At 49.9% G+C, this 19,548-nt stretch overlaps 1 protein-coding gene across 1 annotated transcript in view; it reads right to left on the bottom strand.

Annotated features, from left to right (window-relative positions):
- The window catches only part of kalrna (kalirin RhoGEF kinase a), a 99,810-nt gene extending 81,114 nt beyond the window's left edge, over positions 1 to 18,696 (bottom strand). Inside the window, exons 1-2 of the mRNA XM_030111471.1 lie at positions 18,651 to 18,696; positions 18,504 to 18,614 (exon numbers count right to left, since the gene is read on the bottom strand). Coding sequence (XP_029967331.1) covers positions 18,504 to 18,570 — 67 coding nt within the window. The 5' untranslated portion in view covers positions 18,571 to 18,614; positions 18,651 to 18,696. The remainder of the gene's footprint in view (positions 1 to 18,503; positions 18,615 to 18,650) is intronic.
- Positions 18,697 to 19,548: the final 852 nt, after the last annotated feature.

Genomic DNA, 19,548 nt, shown 5'->3' with positions numbered 1-19,548 from the left:
ACACACACACACACACACACACACACACACACGCACACGCACACGCACACGCACACGCACACGCACACGCACACGCACACGCTCACGCACACGCACACGCACGCGCACAGTCTTGTATTTCTATCCTTGTGGGGACCGTCCATTGACTCTCATTCATGTCTAGCCCCTAACCCTGACCCTTACCCTAACCCTAACCCACACCACAACAAAGCCTAACCCTAAAGAAATGTTTTTGCACTTTTACTTTTTTCAGTAACAACAACATGGTCAAGAAAACACTGTTTCTCCTACTTAGGACCGGAAAATGTCCCCACAAGGCACGTCGTTCCACGTTTTGCTATCCTTGTGGGGACATTTGGCCCCGACAAGGATAGAAATACAAGAACACACACACACACACACACACACACACACACACACACACACACACACACACACACACACACACAGCCTGCCTAGAAAGAAAAGAAACACACTCCTTGCGCCTCCCGAGGAAGTGGAGGAAGACCTTGAGGATTTGGGAATGCTGCCTGTTTGCTCCTCAGCTGGCGGTTTGGTGGTTTATTAGAGGCTAAAAATAGCGGTCCTGCTGGACAGGGCCTCTGTAGTGGTCTCTCTTCTGGTCTCCTGTCAGACACTGGGATCAACTCAGACCTGTTTGTTTAGCTCTACTTCACAGCAACTTGCCATGAATCCATACACATCCTGTACGATCTGACCTCCAGAGACGCTCCACTGAGGACCGGTCTCCGTCTCAAGACCATGTTTTCTTTTTATTTGACTTCACTCAGTCTGAGTCGCTGAAAGTCCTGCTCTTGAGAGGCCGAGGTCTTGGTCTTGTCTTGGTTTTGGGATCCTCTGGTCTTGGTCTTGACTTGATCTCAGCCCCTTAAAGTCCTGGTCTTGGTATGGAAGAAAGCTCTAATTAATGTTCTGATAAAATGTGTTTTATCTCACAGTGATCGCTGTGAAGCAGGACTGAAGGATGCTCCCCGTGTCTGTTCCTCCCGGCCTCAGTGTTGGAGGATAAAGCTGGATGTGTGTTTCTGTGCACGGCGGGATTCGTGCGTCTCTGCATCGGCCCCATGGGACTCGTGCGAGCGGCAGCCAATGGGACGCGGCGCTCCTGTTTTGGGGGTGATGACATCTTTGGCGCGGCGCAGCAGCCACACGGCGAGCTGCCATCTGGAGGCTGCTGACTCAGCACACACACACACACACACACACATGCAGAGAGGTGCAACGGAAACCGACGATGGCGAGATCCAAGCCGGCGCCGCTTCGGGAAAACAAGCGTCAGGTGGATCTGGGGGTCCAGGGGCGTCCTCCGGGCGGCGCCGCACACGGCAGGACGGAGCGGCCGCAGAATTCAACAGCAGCACCTCCGTCCGCGAACACACACTGAGCTGTGGCGGGTCAGTCCAGGACAAGAGAACAGCGAGGATGCGCCGCAATAAATCCACCGACTCCGTCGCGGCAGGATGGCCAGGCCGTCCTGGGGGCGAGCAGGACTCGCAGAAGATCCTCTGCCAGCTGAAGCCCGCTGGGAGGGGAGCATTTTTCTGGACGTTTCTGCCCTCCTAGGCTGACCTCTCTTTCCTGACCTAGCAGCTGGCGCCATTTTTGGTGAACTTTCATCAGAGTTGAGTTGTTCCTCAGGAGTGGCCATGTTACGATCCACAGGGACATTCTGGAGACGATTAACTGTCAGACAAATAATTGCGATTGACGAATATATTGTCTCTTTTTTTCCTCTTTACATAATTAGCTTTAACAATACACATTCTGAGTTGGACTGTACACTTTAATCATTAAGAACCGTAATTTAATGACGTTCTGAAACAAAGACATCAGTAACTCCATTCCTTAAGAGGATTTATGATCAATCTGCAGCAACAGGGGAAGCATTAAAGCAAACTGTGAGCGCCGTAAAGCAGGCTTGTTCTCCTGAGATGTAGTCGGGTCGGATCCTCTGAAAGTTGCAAGTGCTGTTTTCAGGACAGACACCGGGGGGAGGGGAGGGACCGGCCAATCACTGCCAAGTCTGTGTTTACCCCCACAGGGATTCTGAAAAACATTCATTGAGGTAAAAAAGTTGCATAGTTCTGCTTTAAGTGATGGAAGCTGCTCTAACAATAAAGATTGACTGATTGATTGATTGATTGATTGAACGCCGTTTCACAGTAACATTTCGAAGTGCATTTCATCGCATTTCTATCCACATTATGATATTTGATGCAGTCCGTCCTTCATTGTGGACACTGTTCAAACGGTCGGTGCCGGCCCTGAAAGGTAAACCCGTCTCCACCCACTGATCCCCCGGAGCACGGTGACCGAGCAGGGTGAGGATCAGTGGGAGAACCGCTCCGGTCTGTTTTGGTACTGCTGGGTAAAGCTGTGTGGATCACCCGGACGCAGGAGAAGAATGTGCATGAGTCTAGTTTAATGAAAAATCCTCCGCTGCCTCATAAAACCACATTTTCAATACGTACTCTCCTGAAATATTCACACACGCTCATACATGGTGTTTACATACTTCAGGGATCATGGAATTGACCTACATTCACTTCCCAGAAACCTGCTCTCACGTCAACAACGATGAGGCCGTTACAGGTTTTCACCCTTTCATAAGCCGTCTCTGAAACATGTCTTCACAGCAGAACCTCAGGACGACCCGGCAACAGCCGCCAGTCCTCACGCCGCGAGTACGCCAAGAGACTGAGGTCCTCCGAACGGCCGTAAACATGTACGCACACACACAGTGGTCCGACCCGCCGAGGCACCCACACACACATGAACATGATTAAGCCGAGGTCAAGGGTCAAGGGGAAGCCAGAGGGACGCTCCTCGGAGAAAGTCGGCACTGGAGACACGAAGGAAGCAAATGTTCAGACTGGAACACGTGTTGGAGCTATCAGATGAAGCCGGCCGGTCCGGGATCGGCTTTCAGCCTCCAGACGGCAGCTGTCTGCACGGAGGAGCGGCGGCGAGCGGGCCGTCCCGCCAGGAATGCCAGGGTGGCGGCGGGGCGCCGCACTCAACGCTCCCCCTCCTCAGAAAAGACTCAAGAAACCAGTCATATCAGCGCACGATGGGTGCAGCGGTGAGCTCTCCTGACCCACAGCCAGAGTTCTGAGTTTGATTCCAGGGTTGGAGCCACTGGTCGGTCCTATCAACTCACACTTATGAGACTGAAAAGAAGGTGAGACGCACTGATACCCGAGCTGGAAGCATCACCGGCAGGGCGAAGGAAGTGGAAGGAAGCGGCCATCCGTGCTGGAGCCGGACAGGTAGAGTTCATCCTACAGGCTCTGGCCGGTCGGCTCTGGCAGGCTGTAAACGTCATCACGGTGGCGTCGGTAGACACGAGAGCCTGATTAGACACCTCTATGAGACCGATAACAGCTGACTGACTCAGGATGAACTCAGTTTAAGAGTCTCTTCTGGCATCAGGGTGAGCAGAAAAACTGATTTAGTTAAAACCACAGATAAGGAGTGAGAGTAGAAATCAGGATAAAGAACAATGCAGCTGTCCAGCTGCTGCGGGAAAACTCTTCCCTGAAGCCGTTCAGCAACGCTGGTCGAAGGCTGATGTGAAACGCTTCACCAAAGGCCTGAGAAAACATGGGAAGGATTTCTTCCTCATTCACAAAGAGTTTCTTCCGAAGACGAACACTGGAGAGCTGCTCACATTCTATTATCACTGGAAGAAGACTCCAGAGGGTCAGCGCAGAGGGCCCGCCTCAAGAAGCAGAAGAAAAACCTATTCTAACAACAACAACCTGATCTGCTGCTGCTCCAGGAAACCCTCCGTCTCAGAACGATCCACTGGACGCAAAACACACATGTCAGGTCGACTGGTGACTATAAACTGCCCCTGAATGAGAGAGTGAATAACACTTTCTATAAAATCTGAAATTACTTCAAAATGAATCCATTTAATTTTACACATTTAAGATTCTCGAGTCAGCGTCCCACACGGGTTGCTGCCCCAGAGACGGTCAGTCCATCACTGTCTCTGCTCCATCCTGACGGAGCTGCTGCTACGATAAGGCCAAACAGCTTCAGACTCATCTGCCATCCCATAGTCTACCTGGGCCTGGTAATATTATACCAGGAAAAAAAAGGATGTTTTCCTGACAAGAGCGTTTTAACCATGTCATTGTAACACTAGTAAATGTGCCATGCTGAGTGTAAAGTTACTCAAGGGCATATCCAGACAGACGGATGATGGACAGAGGAATGGACGGATGTCTTAACCCTCCACGGAGTGCTCTGGTCTGTCATGTTCCCTTCATTCTGCGTGGTTCTCATGGTCCTGGTCCACTGAGTCCAGAATGGCCATGCTTCAGTCTCAGGGAACCCTGAGCTCTAAAACCTCACTGGACGCAACTGATTTTAATACCGGTCACATTTTTCATTAGCGAGCAGTTTAAGTGTTTTGAAGATTCTTGTAGATTTAGTTCTAAACTTCCTCTCCTGCCTCAACATGTACTGCAGATGAAGACAGCAGTGTTTGTTCCCCCCTCCCCCCTACTTGTGACAGAACCGGACCGCAGCAGGCCTGGAGACCCTCAGCAGAGCTCAGCTCTGATACAGCTTGGCTCTTGTCCAACTCGCTTGGATTCTGATGCTGGGGTGTTTTCTTCCTCTGACACATCCGCTCGGTGGACGGATCGTTCCTCTGCTGTCCAGTGTCTCGCCGCCGCTAACGGGTGCCAGAAGACGGGACCGGCTTCACGTGCCGGAGGTGGGAGGGCTCCGGCTGGCCGGTGTGGACGGTCGTCCCCCTGCTGGCGGGACCGGTCCCCGGGCATCGGGTCCACCGGAGCCTGGCGCCTGATCCAAGCTTCAGGATCACACGGCTCAGTCCTGCTCCGTTAATTGCATTTCAGTCCCTGCAGAAACCTGGACCAGCATCAAAAAGCAGGAGAACAGCGAGACGCCGTCAGAAAGATCAGATGATACTGGTTCCCTGAACTGAAGCATATTAAGGATTAATGTTTCCACTCTCGCTCCCTCTGTTCTAAAAATACGCTACAGTAAGCCAGGTTCTGCTCGCTCAATTACAGCCTGACACAAATGTTCCTGGGAGTGTGTGTGGTGGTGGTGTGTGTGTGTGTGTGTGTGTGTGTCTCTGAGGATGAATGGGGTTTAATTAGTGCTGTGTTCAGACAGACATTAGAAGGAGAGGCAGGAGAAGGTAGAGACTGCCAGACAGCCTGGGACCAATCAGAGACACGGAGAGGAGGAACCTTTAAAGGACGAGTTCAGCGAATCACTTCCAGCTGCTGCATTCATTCCTGCTGCACGGAAACTCTGAGCGCAGCTGAAGGTGCTGGAGAGCTGTAACGTACAGGAGGCCGACTTCACCGAAGGATCCAAACTTTTCACACAAGTTTCTCTTACTGATCGAAGTTTGACTTTATTCTTGGCAGTCTGACGTCTTTCTATATTTTCTCGTTGCGTCGTCGTCTCCAAAGTTATCTTTACTCTCAATATTTCAACTTTATTCTCTACGTATTGTATTAATTGCCAGTATTTCATAGTGGTATTTCCATTTTGTACTATTTTTCAGTGGAATTCAAGATATTTGGACAATTTTTCCAAACATCCACCCTGAAACAGTTCCCCTTCGTTCAGGTTGTGTAGCTTCCTGATTCTTCACACATAAGATGAAATGTACTTATTTGATCCTAAACGAGGGCAACAAACACGTCAACGCCACGCCAGTGAGTAGAAGGGAAAGGCTCATATCACAGGGTGATGTCTCTAACATCCTGGTCCAGAGGCAGGGGGGGGTCTGAGGGTCCTGCCCAGTATCTCAGCCGTTCTCTGGACTGAGGCTCCGTTATTCCCGCCCTCGTCCATGCTTGCCGTGCTCCAGGAGCCCATGCTCATCAGATTGCTCTAATTCCCTTTCAACTGATGCAGACCTTGTGACCGGGTGACGTCTGAGCCAGTTTCACTCCATTTGTCTCGGGGTGACTGGACTAGAGGCTGGACATATTATGTTCTGGATGTTCCTGACAGTTCACACCGCTGACATGACAAACGTAATCCAGGTACTCCGTCTTATCGTTCTTATCTGCTTCCTGTAAATTCATCCCAGTCTTCCTGCACGGCCCACTTGAAACGCAACAGAGAGAAGAAGAACTGGTAGGACCCTCCCGGAGAGCGGAGAAACAATCAAAAAGTAGAAAACTTACACAATGGAGAGACAGAAAGAAGGGAGGAGCGAAGGAACGAGTGCAGTGAATCAGTTCCAGCTGCTCCATTCATCCAGTCCGCACGGAAACTCTGAAGTGAACTCTGACAATGAATGAAACTCAGGTTCCAACCAGCACAACGGCAGCAGGGGGACTCTCCTGCAGAGAGCCGCTGGTGGTTCTTCCAGAGTGTTTTCCAACACACACACACACACACACACACACACACACACACACAGACACACACACACACACACACAGAGCGAGTCAGGCCAAACCACATGGCACTAAATCTTCATCTGTCTGAGGTTCAAGGTTTGGAGCGGAGCTGAAGTTAAACTGAGGACAACCCGCCGTCACAATGAGAGAACGGCGGCGAGCTGCGGCGTTTCTCGCCTCGCTGTTTACCTTTCCCAACGGTTCGTTCAGCGTTCAGTCGTGTTCTCGTCACAGAAGCCGTTTCTCATTCCTTCTATGTGTGAACGCTTCTGGAAAAGCATCAGCTGCTTCCACACAACTGTGTAGCTGTGCGTACTGCAGTGTAGAGCGGCGTTACGTTAAAGATTTACCGTATTTAGTGTAATCTCGCTCATACAGCAGGATTAAAGACAGGTTCCTCCTGAAAGTGAGACCCTGGGTCTCAGTGGGGCCACCTGTAGAAATAAAGGTGAAATAAGACTAAAATTTAAAGACAGCCCTGCAGGGCTGCAGGAAGACGACCTCAACAGAGGGAGTCATCTGTGTAAAGGAGATTTTAGTGTCATAAGGTCGAAAGAGACAAAGTGCTGTGTACAGGAAGTGGACGGACATGTCCAATTCTTAAAGATGCACTGAAGAACACGTTCTGGACAAGTTTTGTTGCATTTTCATCAGGCCCATTACTACAGGAGACCTAAAAGGACATGATTAAATGCTTTTTAATTCCCTCAGTTTTGCTGTGATAAGGAGTGAACTGGTTATTGTGGGACATGTTACACCGTCCCGCCCACAGACGGAGGACAGTCCAGCTTATGTCTGTGTTTCTTTGTGCTTCTACACATTTCTGGTTCAGAATTAAGATTCACATGAATGAAAAATTATCTGTCTGTGTGATGTTTAGCCTCCTCATGCAGACTGCCTGCAATACTGTGTCATTTTCCGGCTCCTCAAGCTGTTTATCTGCTTTTTTCCTGCAGATTAATTATAGAAAATGAAGCTCATACATTGTTAGTTTATAGTCATTTAGTATTACAGTCTATTCATTTATGTTTTGGTGCAGACTAGCCTGTGGATGAACCAATCAGGTTCCTTCATGTAGATATGTTAAATCAACACACTTCCTGTTGGAGCTTCCACAGCTCACCACGGTACAGAGGGTGGATTTGTGTTTTCAGAGATGCTAAAACATAAAAGAGTCACACAGCAGCTGATAGAGGAAGTCATGGTCCACAGCATTAGAATGAGCCTCCTCAGGAAAAAACAAAATAAAGTATTTCTTAGAATGTTTTTTGCTTCTCTAATATTTTGACTCCAAACTCAACTTTTTAAAGAATGATCCAGAAATAAATTAAAAAAAAGAAACAAGCAGCTTTTTTCATGAAATCCTATAATATCCTGCATCTTATGTTTTACACGTCTGATTACAAAGCACAAAGGCTGGTGGAAGATTCCTCACAGGCTCATTTTTCTTGAAATTTGACAAGAAATTCAAAGTCCCTGGACTTTATGGAGGTGCCACTTCTGTCACGGCACTCTGACGTTCTGACTCTGACGGTGAAACTCTGTGGAACAGGAGAAGTTCCCCGTGTTCCTCTGCTCCTGCTTCATAAAAACTGCATTATGAAGACGAAGTGGAAACAGACTTCCCATGATTCCCCGTAAGTCCTCTGGATTTGTCGGACGTGCGAGTGGAGCTGCTGGACGGTGGAGAAGAGCGGAACGCTGGCAAGTTCCTGCACGATCTGCTGACCCACAGGGCGAGAACAGCGGAACGCCGGCCGCCTCAGCAGCAATCCTGGTGTGGCAGCAGGAGGAGGAGTGAGGATTCGTCCATAAAATCCCACGAAAACCAAACATATCTGTGTATGTGCAGGGTGAGAGTCGAACCGGGATTCCAGTCACTGCGATCACATCTCAGAAACACGTGCTCCTGCTCGACACACATGTCAGCACGCCGCAGGTTAGCAGTTTAATAAAGGGCTTGACTGCTGCGTGGAGCTGGGAGGAGGCTAATTACTGACTGCCGTGGCCTAATGAACTCATGCGAGGACACAGAGGGAGCACAACCCCACGCTGGCTAATTAGCAAACTGGGACGGGACTTCTAATTGCATGCAACGACTTGAAAACACGCCGTAAACACTGGAAATGACCGACCAACCACTGTTAGCTTCAGCAGCTCCTGCTGTCCTCTGCTGACGAACCACACCGAGAGCGCCTCCTGTTGGACTTGCACATTAAAAGAACTTCTTTAGTGTAAATGCTCTTATAACCACTGACATAGCCAACAGTAGCTTGTTTAAGCTAACACTTAAAACTAACAATTAAATGACAAAATGTCATTCTACATGAGAAAGAAAAAAAGTTAAGAGAGTTAGTTAGAAAAATGAGTCATTGCACTGCAGCTGGAATTCAAACCCGAGTCCTTGCCCCGATTCATGTAAAATGAAACGGTTCCATGTTTCAGTACCTCAAGGCATCCCTGTGACGGTGAGGGAGTGGAGGAGGAGGGGATTTTCCGAGCCGGACCTGAACGCAGCGTTTGCACACAGGAGCGTAATGCCGTCAGCAGCTAGCATGGCAACGCAGCAAGCGGGGATAGAATGTGCACAAAAGTACGGCTCCACTTTTTAAAATGCGATGCAGATTACGCTCTCTGTGGCGGGAAAACTTCTGATCTGAGGAAGCTCCTGGTTAAAGAGATTTTTCTCAAAGCCGAGCAGAGACCAGCCTCAGAACGACAGCTACAACTCCTGCACCTTTAGCACGGTAGCATCGACTAGCATGCTAGCATCCATTAGCGGCTTGTCTGCAGCCGATAACAAAATAACATTTATTACAACATAAACTGACACTAAAGTGCTGAAAACTGGTCCTGACTAGCTTTAAAACTACAGAAATTAATAAAAAGTACCCTGTCCCGGCAGGTCTGGACCAGAGACAGGAGAAAGAGCGCTGCTGTTTAGAGAACTGAAGCCTGGGCGTTATGAACGTGACGTGTTGCCGGCTGCTGTCGGCCAGGTGTTGCCGCCCTGACAGAACCACGCCGGGCGCCGAGCCGGGGACGTCCTGACGGCTCATGAGGCTGTCCACAGGCAGCTGTCCTCCTCAGATCGTCACCAGCGTGGACGTGGACAAGGCGTCCAGAGCCGCTCCGCCAATCGGGATAAAAGCTTCCGGTCTGAGAGACAAAGACACACACCTGCCCACACACACTCACACACCGGCTGACACCAACGATCAGCACCAAACACACCCGCCACCGGGGAACCACTGTGATCGATGACACACACACACACACACACACACACACACACACCCAGCATATGGCTGCAGCTGTCTGAAGAAAGCTTTTAAAGCGGGAGGAGACAAAGGAGGAGGAGGAGGAGGAAATCCTTCCTTTGTATTTATCTATTTAACACTCTTTCTGCTGCTGCGTCTGCCTGCAGCTCGGCCCCCGGTGGGTAATAACTGATAATCCACTTAAGTTGCCTCTCCCTCTCTCTCCCTCTCCCTCTCTCTCTGACACCCCCCCCCCCCCTCCCCCCCCCTCCCCCACGCCGCCTCTGTCTTCTCCCCCATCTGCCAGAGGCCTGACGCTGCTGCTGGGCGACACAAAGAGGGAGGCTGAGGGAGGGAATCCCTGCCTCCACCCACACAGCTCCACCCCACACACACACAAACACACACAAACACACACACACACACACACCCTCAATAATAGATGTGTGGCTCCGCCCTCCCGTTCCCTCACCATGACTCAGGACTGAGGCCTGTCTTAAAGGAGCAGGACGATGCTGGGTATCAGCCCTGGAGGACAGGGGTGTCAAACATGAGGCCCGCGGGCCAAGGCCAACATCGGTTTGAAGGTTCTTCTGGCTCCAGTTCAGCGGTTTCTGTCCCGCTCGGGGTGAAATCGGCTCCTGCTGAAGGAGCTCAGACCGTCGATGTGAGTCTGATTAGAAAATAATGAATGAATGAATGTCAGAGATCAGAAAGGCTGTGAGGAATCTTCCACCAGCATGTGCTAACGGGCGTCGGTTTGGAAGAAGTCACTCAAAGCTTCGGGTTCTTTTAACGGCGTATTTCATTAAAATGGGAACAGCAGGAATTCAGAGTGCATTAAGAGTGACAGCAGGACGGCAGGAACCAGTGTGTGAATCCAGAGATGTTTCTTCATTCAGCAAAGTTTCAAGCTATAAAAGATGAAAGATTTGAACATTAATCCCACCAGCAGGGACTATATTGAGAAAGTACAATCATCTTTATAAAAGCTACTTCTTTACAGCCTCACATGCTTGTTTACAGCCAAATAAAACATGTTTCAGCGCCTCACTCCATAAAAGAACGACTGTTCGTCATGACGGAGGCTCAGACAGGAGGACATACGTCGGACCACATCCACACCAACAAGCCACGGAGTGAGGAGGACACCAGGCGTGCACAGGAACAACATGCAAACTCTGCACTCCCCAGCTGGAACGCACTGTCCAGTCATCCAGTTCGACAGCTGCTACTTGATTCTTCAGGAATTTGGGGCTAAATCTGAAGGAAAGTCTATTTGAGGTGAGTCCTATGGTCCCAGACGGTTCCCTCCAGTCACAGGACCAGCGGACCAGCGGACCAGCCATACAGCTAAACAGTCCAAAAACACAGTGTGGAGTTCTCTCCACCCTCTTCATCACTAGTTCTACGTTAAACCAGAGCAGTATTTGTCTGTTTGCTCAGAAACCAGGTTCCAGTCCAGTTCAGAGTCTTCGCTTTAATGTGGAACTCTGCAGTGGACACAGGAGAGACAGCTGTGGTTTGGTGTCTTAACGTCCTGGAATTATCAGTATCAGATGATGATGAGCACAGCTCATCCTCGGCCCGGTCACGTTGATTACCCATCACGCTTTGATGGACGGACTGGACGAGGCCGCCGCCGACAGACAGATCACACGGGCTTGAGGGGATTAGCTTTGTAGCAAAGCTCCTTGAAGAAATTACATTTTCATAAGACGATATTCCCCAAGCGGCCCGCTGGCACCGCTGCCACCGCCGCCACCACCATCGCCGCCGCCGCGACATGAAGCTTTACAGCCGACTCAAAGCAAATAAACAGCTGTTTCCGCCGGTTCAGCAGCCAGAGCCAGACCCTTCATCTGTCAAACGTTCCCAGCAGGAGACAACGGAGACGTTGTCCTGAAGGAGCACTGGGGGGGGGGATCATCCTTCACTGTCCCGGGACTCGGGATTCAAACCAGCACCCTCATAAGCTCTTTGCTCTAACATTTAGACCACCAGGAGTCAACCTTCTGACCCCAGGACTGGTGGCCTGAGCAGCTCCACCTACTGAGCCCGGGTGGCATGGCTAACGGCGCTGGCGGGGCGTGACGTCTGTCCTCGCCGTGGAGAGATGGACTCCCACGCTGTGGACAGTACACCAACATCTGAGTTCTCCAATCTGCTCCAGAAGCTGCGTCCTGTTATTAACGTCTGTCCTGAGTTCAGGAGAGGACTGACGGACAGCAGGACATCTAACGCCTGCACTGACCAGCAATAAACGGATGTCTTCACATCTTGTGTTAAAATGACATTTCTCAAACCTTTTTTTCCTAGCATGTATTTTTATGGCTTTCCAACAGCTCAGCTGTTTTTTTCCCCCACTAAAGGAGACATTCTGAGCGTTTGGGAGACTCAAAGCAAATGTTTTCTGCCAGTCAGCGTTTTCAGAAGCTCCTGCCACACAGAGCATGATGTTTCAGGTCAAACCGACGTCTCCGAGGAAGGCTGTGATGAAAATGAAGCGACTGTTAGTCGTCATGGTGACGTCCTCATCGGGACTCTGACTGCAGTCCGGAAGCATCCGGCCCCAACAGGGACGGCGCAGCACTGACCCCATACTGTCTCTGAAGAAAAGACCAGAAATGAGAAAAAACGAGGAGCTAAAAGAGAAATCTGTAAATCCTGTTTTGTCAATTCAGTTCCATTTAATAACATTCAGCATTCATCCCCATGTTTGCTGTTTTAGTGGTGAAAAGGAGGACGGTTTTTACAGTGACTGTCAACTCCAGAAATACCAAGACCAGGAGGACCAGGAGGAACTGGACTGGGACCAGGACAGGGACCAGGAGAGGAGAATTCCAGTCCCATCAGAAAAATGCGATGCTGCAACAATTCCATCGATGAAATCAAAATTCAGCCAATCTCTGGGAATTCTTCAGTCAAGTTCTGTTGATGGGGTCAAATTACAAGGTCGCACAGAAATCAATGAATCCATTTCTGTATTTTTAGTATTGCTGAAAGACTCCAAAGCAGGCTGTTGCTCCGCCTTGGCCTCCCACTCACAACACTGAGAATCTCTCCAAGCTCTCCAGCAGAGGAAACAGCTGCTTCCTGTCTCCAGCTAACAGCATCACGGCGGCAGACCAGCAGCTCGCTCCCTGCAGCTCCACAGCGAGAACCAGGGATGAGCGAGCACACCACTATCTGTATCAGTGTACCCATCCAAATTATCTGTATCCACATCTGTACTCAGATGGGGGAGTGGTCTAAACCGGAAGTGGGCGTGGTTTCACTGGAAATGGGGTGGGGCAGAAGTTGTACACTATTTTAAATCTGAAACTGACATGGATTGCTCAGAAGTTGCTATATTTATTGTTTATTTGAAAACTACAGAACAGTATTTTTTATTTTAGTCCGAATATTTTTAAAGCTATATAAATGATTATTTATTCACAAAACAGACTCAGAATTAAGATTTGAATATTTATGGTCACAAGAGAGCAGCAGTGAGAAATGGTTCATTATGGCTTTTTATTAGCATTCAGTTGATTTCATGGCTTTTCCATGTTGATGGTTACTTCCTGGGGATCAGTTTAGTGCCTCTCCAGCTGTGCTTTATCCCCCTTTATTGTCTATATCTTATGTCTTATGTCTTTCTGTAGAGTTGCTTTAAGTTAATAATTCTTTAGTTTTCAGTAACTGTGACAGTTCCTTTTTCCATTTGTGCATTTCCTCCCCCTACATGGGCATTTGGATCTGTTCATCTGTTCGTGACCTTTATTCATTTTTATGTGTTTGTGTTCATGCGTTATTTCCATCCTTCTGTCTCTCTGTTTGTGGTCAGTTCTTCTTCTTCTTCTCTGGTTGTTCTTTTTCATCTCTGTCGTGATTTATTTTCCTTCTCCTGATACTTTCTGATCTGGCCTTCTGTCCCGTCCTGTGGTTGTTTTAAACTCCTGCTGTTAATCCGTGGTCTGTTCACCGTCATGCTCTCACTATCTGTGGCTGTGGTCGTCATTTCTGAGCTACTCCGCTTCTTCGTCATGGACAGTGGTGCTATTACACTTATTTCTCTTCTGTTTAAATGATTTGCCTCCTTTTGTGCAGTCTGACACACATTGTGATTGTTTTTAAGCCACTGGCTATCGGCGTTCACCTTTTCTCCAGTACTTGTCTCTAAACTGTCGTTACAGATATCGGCCGAAAAAGGTTACAGAGCAACACTTTGAAAATGTCAGAAAGTGTTTTCCTCTCTTGTCTCTCGTGACCATTTCCCTCGTTCCTCTCTCTCTCACTGTTGGTTCTGCAGAGTCACTCCGGTCCCTCCTGCTGTGCTCGAGGTCTCGGTGCCTCTGCAGCTCTTCTCCTCCTCCCCGGGTCCTGACAGGCCGGACCGCTGAGCGGCGTGGCCCACCTCTGCCGAGGCGCCTGACAGACAGCTGGCGTCGGCCGCCTGATAAGGACTCAGACGCCGCTCCCTGATTGCGTGTGGGGAGGTATGAGTGTGTGTGTGCGTGTGTGTGTGTGTGTGTGTGTGTGTGTGTGTGTGTGTGTGTGCCGCTTCCCATTTCCGACTGATAATTTGGCATCCTATTTATAAAGCACTGATTAGCATAACACTGAGGCGCCTGCATCCTCCGTTCAGAGGCGTGCTGAAGGACGACACTCACTCACGTCGAGGCTGCTGACGAGCTTCTGTCGGCCGACGTCTCCTTCAGACAGAAGACGTCTGTTCAGTTCCAGCCAATGAACGAAGCGTGACTAAACATTAAATAAACCCAGCGAGCGTTTGGTTTGGTGGTCTGGCTGATTTGTGGGTGTGACGGTGAATTTGCCGTCTCTGGTTCTGACAGGGTCTGAGACTAGCCTAAAGCTGATGGCCGGGCTGGTTTTGGATGAAGCCGATCCATTAAAAGGTTTTGGACTGGTTGACACACACACTGGTTCAAAGCCAGATAATTTCAACACCTGGTACCAAACAGTCAGATTACGCCTTTTGAATTTGCCCTGGACGACACATCAGAGTGTGGATGGCTTTTAAAAGAAAGTCACAAACAACAAAGGCCATCAGCAGCCGTCAGCAAAATGTGTGTGGACGACAAACAGCCGAGAAGAATGACAAACAACAAACTATGCGGCCCATGTGAGTCCAGCGGGCCTGCTGGGTTTTAGTGCTTGAATCCAGCTCGGCAAGCAGCAGGACGATGCAGCTGCAGCCCGGGCCAGCAGGACCAGCGAGGAGGGTGAACCGCGGCGTCTGATCGGCCGGCCAGCTGCTCAGCACAACATCTGACTGCTGGACGGTTCGCCGGAGAAGAAAAAGCCTCCCTGGCTCTGTTTTCACAGCTGCTCAGACACACGGCAGCATCTTAATGTAGGTTTTGTTTATTGCCGACAAGTTACCACATTTTGTTCTCGGGGGGGAACCGCAAAAATCAGACGGCACAACAGTCTGACTCTGGACCCGACCGAGGAACCCAGCGGGGAGACGGGAGCGAGGCTCTTCATGTTCAGAGTGGGTGGTGTGGCTGTCACCATGCTGCATCTTCAAACGCGTTTCTCTTCTTCAGCATTTCGTCGCACCGAACGAAGCGTCATTGTTTTATCAAATTATTTCGGACTGTATAAATAATGTGGATTGATTGTTTTAAAATCATGGCATCAAAATACATGAGGCCTTTCTGTTGAAGACCGCTCAAAAGAACCAAAAAAACCCAGGCAGCAGATCAAATATGTGAAAATGCATTAAAACAAGGTCAACCCAGTGAAGGTGCACTGTGGTCTGGGCCTTCGGGGGTGTTTACCGTGCTGGATGAAGTATGGAGGCTTTCACAGAGAAATAAGCAGGCTGGCGTTTTCCATCACTTTTTGACACAACATGAAACTAACTGACCAGTGAAAACAAAGAAGAGCAGACCTCAAAGGAACGGCGGCGAGCTTCAGCCTTTTAACCAAACGCTTCTTCTTAACCGTCTAGATCAAGAACAGAGAACCAGTCGGCACCTGGAGTCTGACTCCAGCTGACAACGAGCCACATCAAGCAGGCAGAGGCCACCTTGTTTACATCCCCGGACCGGACCGGGCCCTCCACCATAAACCAGGTCCAAATTACGTTCACATTAGTTCACCACATCCAAGACAATCCGAACACAGCTGAACGTATCAGTTCCCAGATCTAACAGGTCTCCAGCCACACAGTCCAGCCCGAGCCAGGCCTGGCAGCCATTACCAGGACGGAGCAACCACAGTCTGCCTGACTGAGCCTCCAAAGAACCGGAGAGGACCGTTATCACACAGCTGTTCCCAGGGTCAGGTTTAGCCATCCAGACTGGTCTGAGCAGAAATGTGAACATTCTATTCGCTGCCATGGTGGCAATTACCTTGGTAGCCAAAAACATTTGTCCCCAAGGACGGGTCCAGATCCAGCAAGGCAGAAGGAAAAAAGTCTGGCTAACGCTGTCAGCTCCCGACCCAAACTGGCACCAAATCCACCAAAACAAAGAGAAACCCGGCAACCAGTGAGGAGCAGGAGTGACTGCACAATCAATTCAGCAGATCGCCCCTCGCTAATACTGCCAGGCGGCCACTGTGGAGAAACAGACACGCTGGACACCAGTGTTTTACTGGTTGCCTTGATGATCAGCGGCTCGGCAGCAGAGTCTGCTCTCGCTGGATTATGGTCAGATTTGAGTCACCAGACAGCGTCAGAGCTGGACTGGACCAGATGTGGCTACACTTCTAGGTCAAATCTGGCAACACTTTCCCATCAGAGTTCAGCTGAGCGTGCACGTCCTTTTACTGAGCGCAAACATGCAGTCTCAGGGTGTCGGTGAGGACTGGACAGACATAAATTCACAGGTGTGCAAGTCCTGATTTCGGTTTCTGAAGCTCTTGCACGTTAAACTGCTTGTGTAAGTTCGCAGGATGGGCTTCAGCCGGTCACCCCTCACCATGACTGTCACAGTCTGACGGAATCGAGCGATAACACGAGCACAGGACACAGATCTGAGACCAGACTGCAGTCACGAGTTCATCCTGCGCAAATTCAAATTAACAAAAGTGGCCCACAGAGACCCGAGTCAAATTTAGAACCGTCAACAACTCCAGGTGGACAGAACTCACCCACAGTGCTTCCAGACTAGCTGCTTACCCATCATTTAACCAGCTGTAGCCCACTGACCGCACTGAGGGAACGGAACATGCTGAACAGCTGAACATGTTTGTACCTGGGTAAATGTTGGAGCTTTCATCTCAAACTGATTCTGAAAACCAAGTCAGACCACACAGCTATAATCGATAAGGTGACGATAGCCTACAGTCTGACCGATATCAAACATGTAAGGACAGATTAGGAACACAGGTCAAGTCTGAAAGCTAGAAAGGACAAATAGATACGGTGTGTCGTGGGCGAAATGGCCTGCTAGCATTGCAAGGTCTGATCAAGTGCTGCATGATCTCAAGACAAAACCACAAGTTTCCTGATTTAACGCCATTGTTTCACTGACCCCAGTGTGTCAGGATCTATAAACTGGCCAAGGTCCTAAAGTCTGAGTTCAGGACCTTCAATAAGCGTTCTGTGATCAACTCAATCAGTAACTGTTATTGTTGTTGTCTTTTTATAAAAACTGGCTCTAAAACCCAGTTAACTGTAATGATATTTCGGAATATGGTGGAGATCTCTGCCAGGAGGACAGATGGCCTCGGAACACAGGTCTGAATCCGCTCCGTCTGGAAATCACACTTCTACAGTGGCTCTCTAGTCGGCTAAATATGCTAAATATGCCTTTTGTTATCCTAAACTGGCCCTAAAGCCACATGCCTGCAGCCCAGACCAGCCCGGGACCAGTGCTGGACTGCCACAGGTCCAGCACAGCAGTCTGAATCCAGGGAGCCAAATAAGGCCTGCAGCTGGCTTCACACTCCGGCTGTCATTAAACTGGCCTCCAGTCAGCACGACCACGAGCAGCTCCAACCTGACGGACAGTCTGTGGAATACAGACAACAAACAAGAACAATCCACAGTGGAGTGAAGGCTGTCTCGTCCTGAGAGTCAGGAGGACATGGTGAGAGTCCGTCCAGGACCAGGACGGTCTGAGTCCTAATCACACGCAGACCGTCCTGTCGGGGTTACATGTCGCCGATATCCATCCTCCAGTCAACAAGGTGGGATGAAAACCTGGAGCCCGGCCCAGATCCAGCAGGCCGGGAGACCCAGGACGGCCCAGACGGGTCCAAACAACCAGGTTCTTCTGGGGACTGGCGGCCTGGACTCCATCCAGGTCTCTTTAGAACCACCGGATCGGACCAACAGGACCGGGTCTGTCTCTGAGACCAGGGTGCTGTCAAACCCAGACCATGTCCAGCTTTCAGTTCTTCAGCTGTTTCAACTGGATCCATCAGGAACACTCTCTCTCTCTCTCTCTCTCTGTCTGTCTCTCTCTCTCCTTTCTTCCAGCTTCATGTCTAACAGGTCTCTAGAAGCTGCGGACTGGATGATTCCTTCTTCTTCTTCTTCCTTTGTACAAACCAGCAGCATCAGCTCACACACACACACACACACACACACACACACACACACACACACACACACACACACACACACACTGTGTGGTGTAAAACCCTGAATAAGGTCTGGTCCGGGCCGTTATTCCGGGGCCGGATCGGAACGCCTCCCTGCCCTCCGGTAGCGGCCGCGGCGGGTCCGCTCCCCGCTCCCCGCTCCCCGCCGCCGGCCCGCCGTGTGTCGGAGTGTGTCTGTGTGTGTCGGGTCGGTGTGTGTGTCGGGTCGGTGTGTGTCGGAGTGTTTTCCGGCTCGCCCCGCCGTCCCTACCTGTTTTGTAGAAGGCATCCGTGTCGGGGTCGCTGGGCGCCTCCTCGGCCGCTTCCGCGGGGTTCATACCGGATTCCGGTTCAGTACGGTCCACAAAGGGGAGCGGGGCTCGGGGCTCGGGGGCAGGGCGGCGGGCCGGCGGCGCTCAGTGGCCGCCTGCCGTCCCGGCGGCTCGGCGTCCCTCCATCAGCCCGGGCGGCGCGGCTTTCTCTCCGGAGCTGGCTGGCTGTCGGTCTATTGTTCCCGGTCCAGCCTCCCTCCGCCTGAGCTGCTGCTGCTGCGGCTGTCCGCCAGGGCCTGCTCCCCCCACCTCCACCTCCACCTCCACCCTCCTCCTCCCTCCCGCTCCCATCCACCCAGCGCCGCCAGCTTTACCATGAAACACTCTTCTAATTAAACATCCCGCAGATTGGAAAGAAAAAAATGTCTGCATATATCTGCATTGTTCCATTAACCTGAAAAAAAAAAAAAAAAAACAGGAGTATGTAGAGAATGAGGGAGTGAAAGAAGAAGAGAGAGACTCCATCACTCCATCACTCTGTCATTCTGCTTTTCTATAAAATACAGTTAGGGGCAGAAGTTTAATAAATAAAACTAGGGATGCCCGGTTTTCATGGTTTCATACTTTTTCAGATAATTCTGAAGTTATTTCTATGTTTGCATGTATGTATGTGTTTTTTGTGTGTGTGTGTGTGTGTGACATAATTTTTATCAGTAAATCAGATCATGCAGACAGGAAGACTTTACCTGTTTTCCTGTTGTCTCCTCTGATTCTCATTATCAGCAAATCGCTTTTTTAATTTCAGTTTTGTCTTTAAAGGTTCTTCATGATTCTTCTTAAACATGAAGCTTCTGCAACATCAAATGGCAACTACAACGAAAAGTACAACTACAACTACACCTACACCATCAAACGGTGTCCCTGTTGTAAACCTGTGAAGCTGCAGTCCTACTGTGGAGCTGCTGAAGAATAAAACCAAAGACATGATTCAGAAAACGTCATTTTTCTTGTTGTCCAGAAGCTGCAGCTTGCGTTACTGAAACT

The sequence above is a fragment of the Salarias fasciatus genome, chromosome 16 (genome assembly GCF_902148845.1).
Source record: "Salarias fasciatus chromosome 16, fSalaFa1.1, whole genome shotgun sequence".
NCBI lineage: Eukaryota > Metazoa > Chordata > Actinopteri > Blenniiformes > Blenniidae > Salarias > Salarias fasciatus.
Note: the sequence above shows the minus strand (reverse complement) of the source record. Positions and strands in the feature narration are given on the sequence as shown.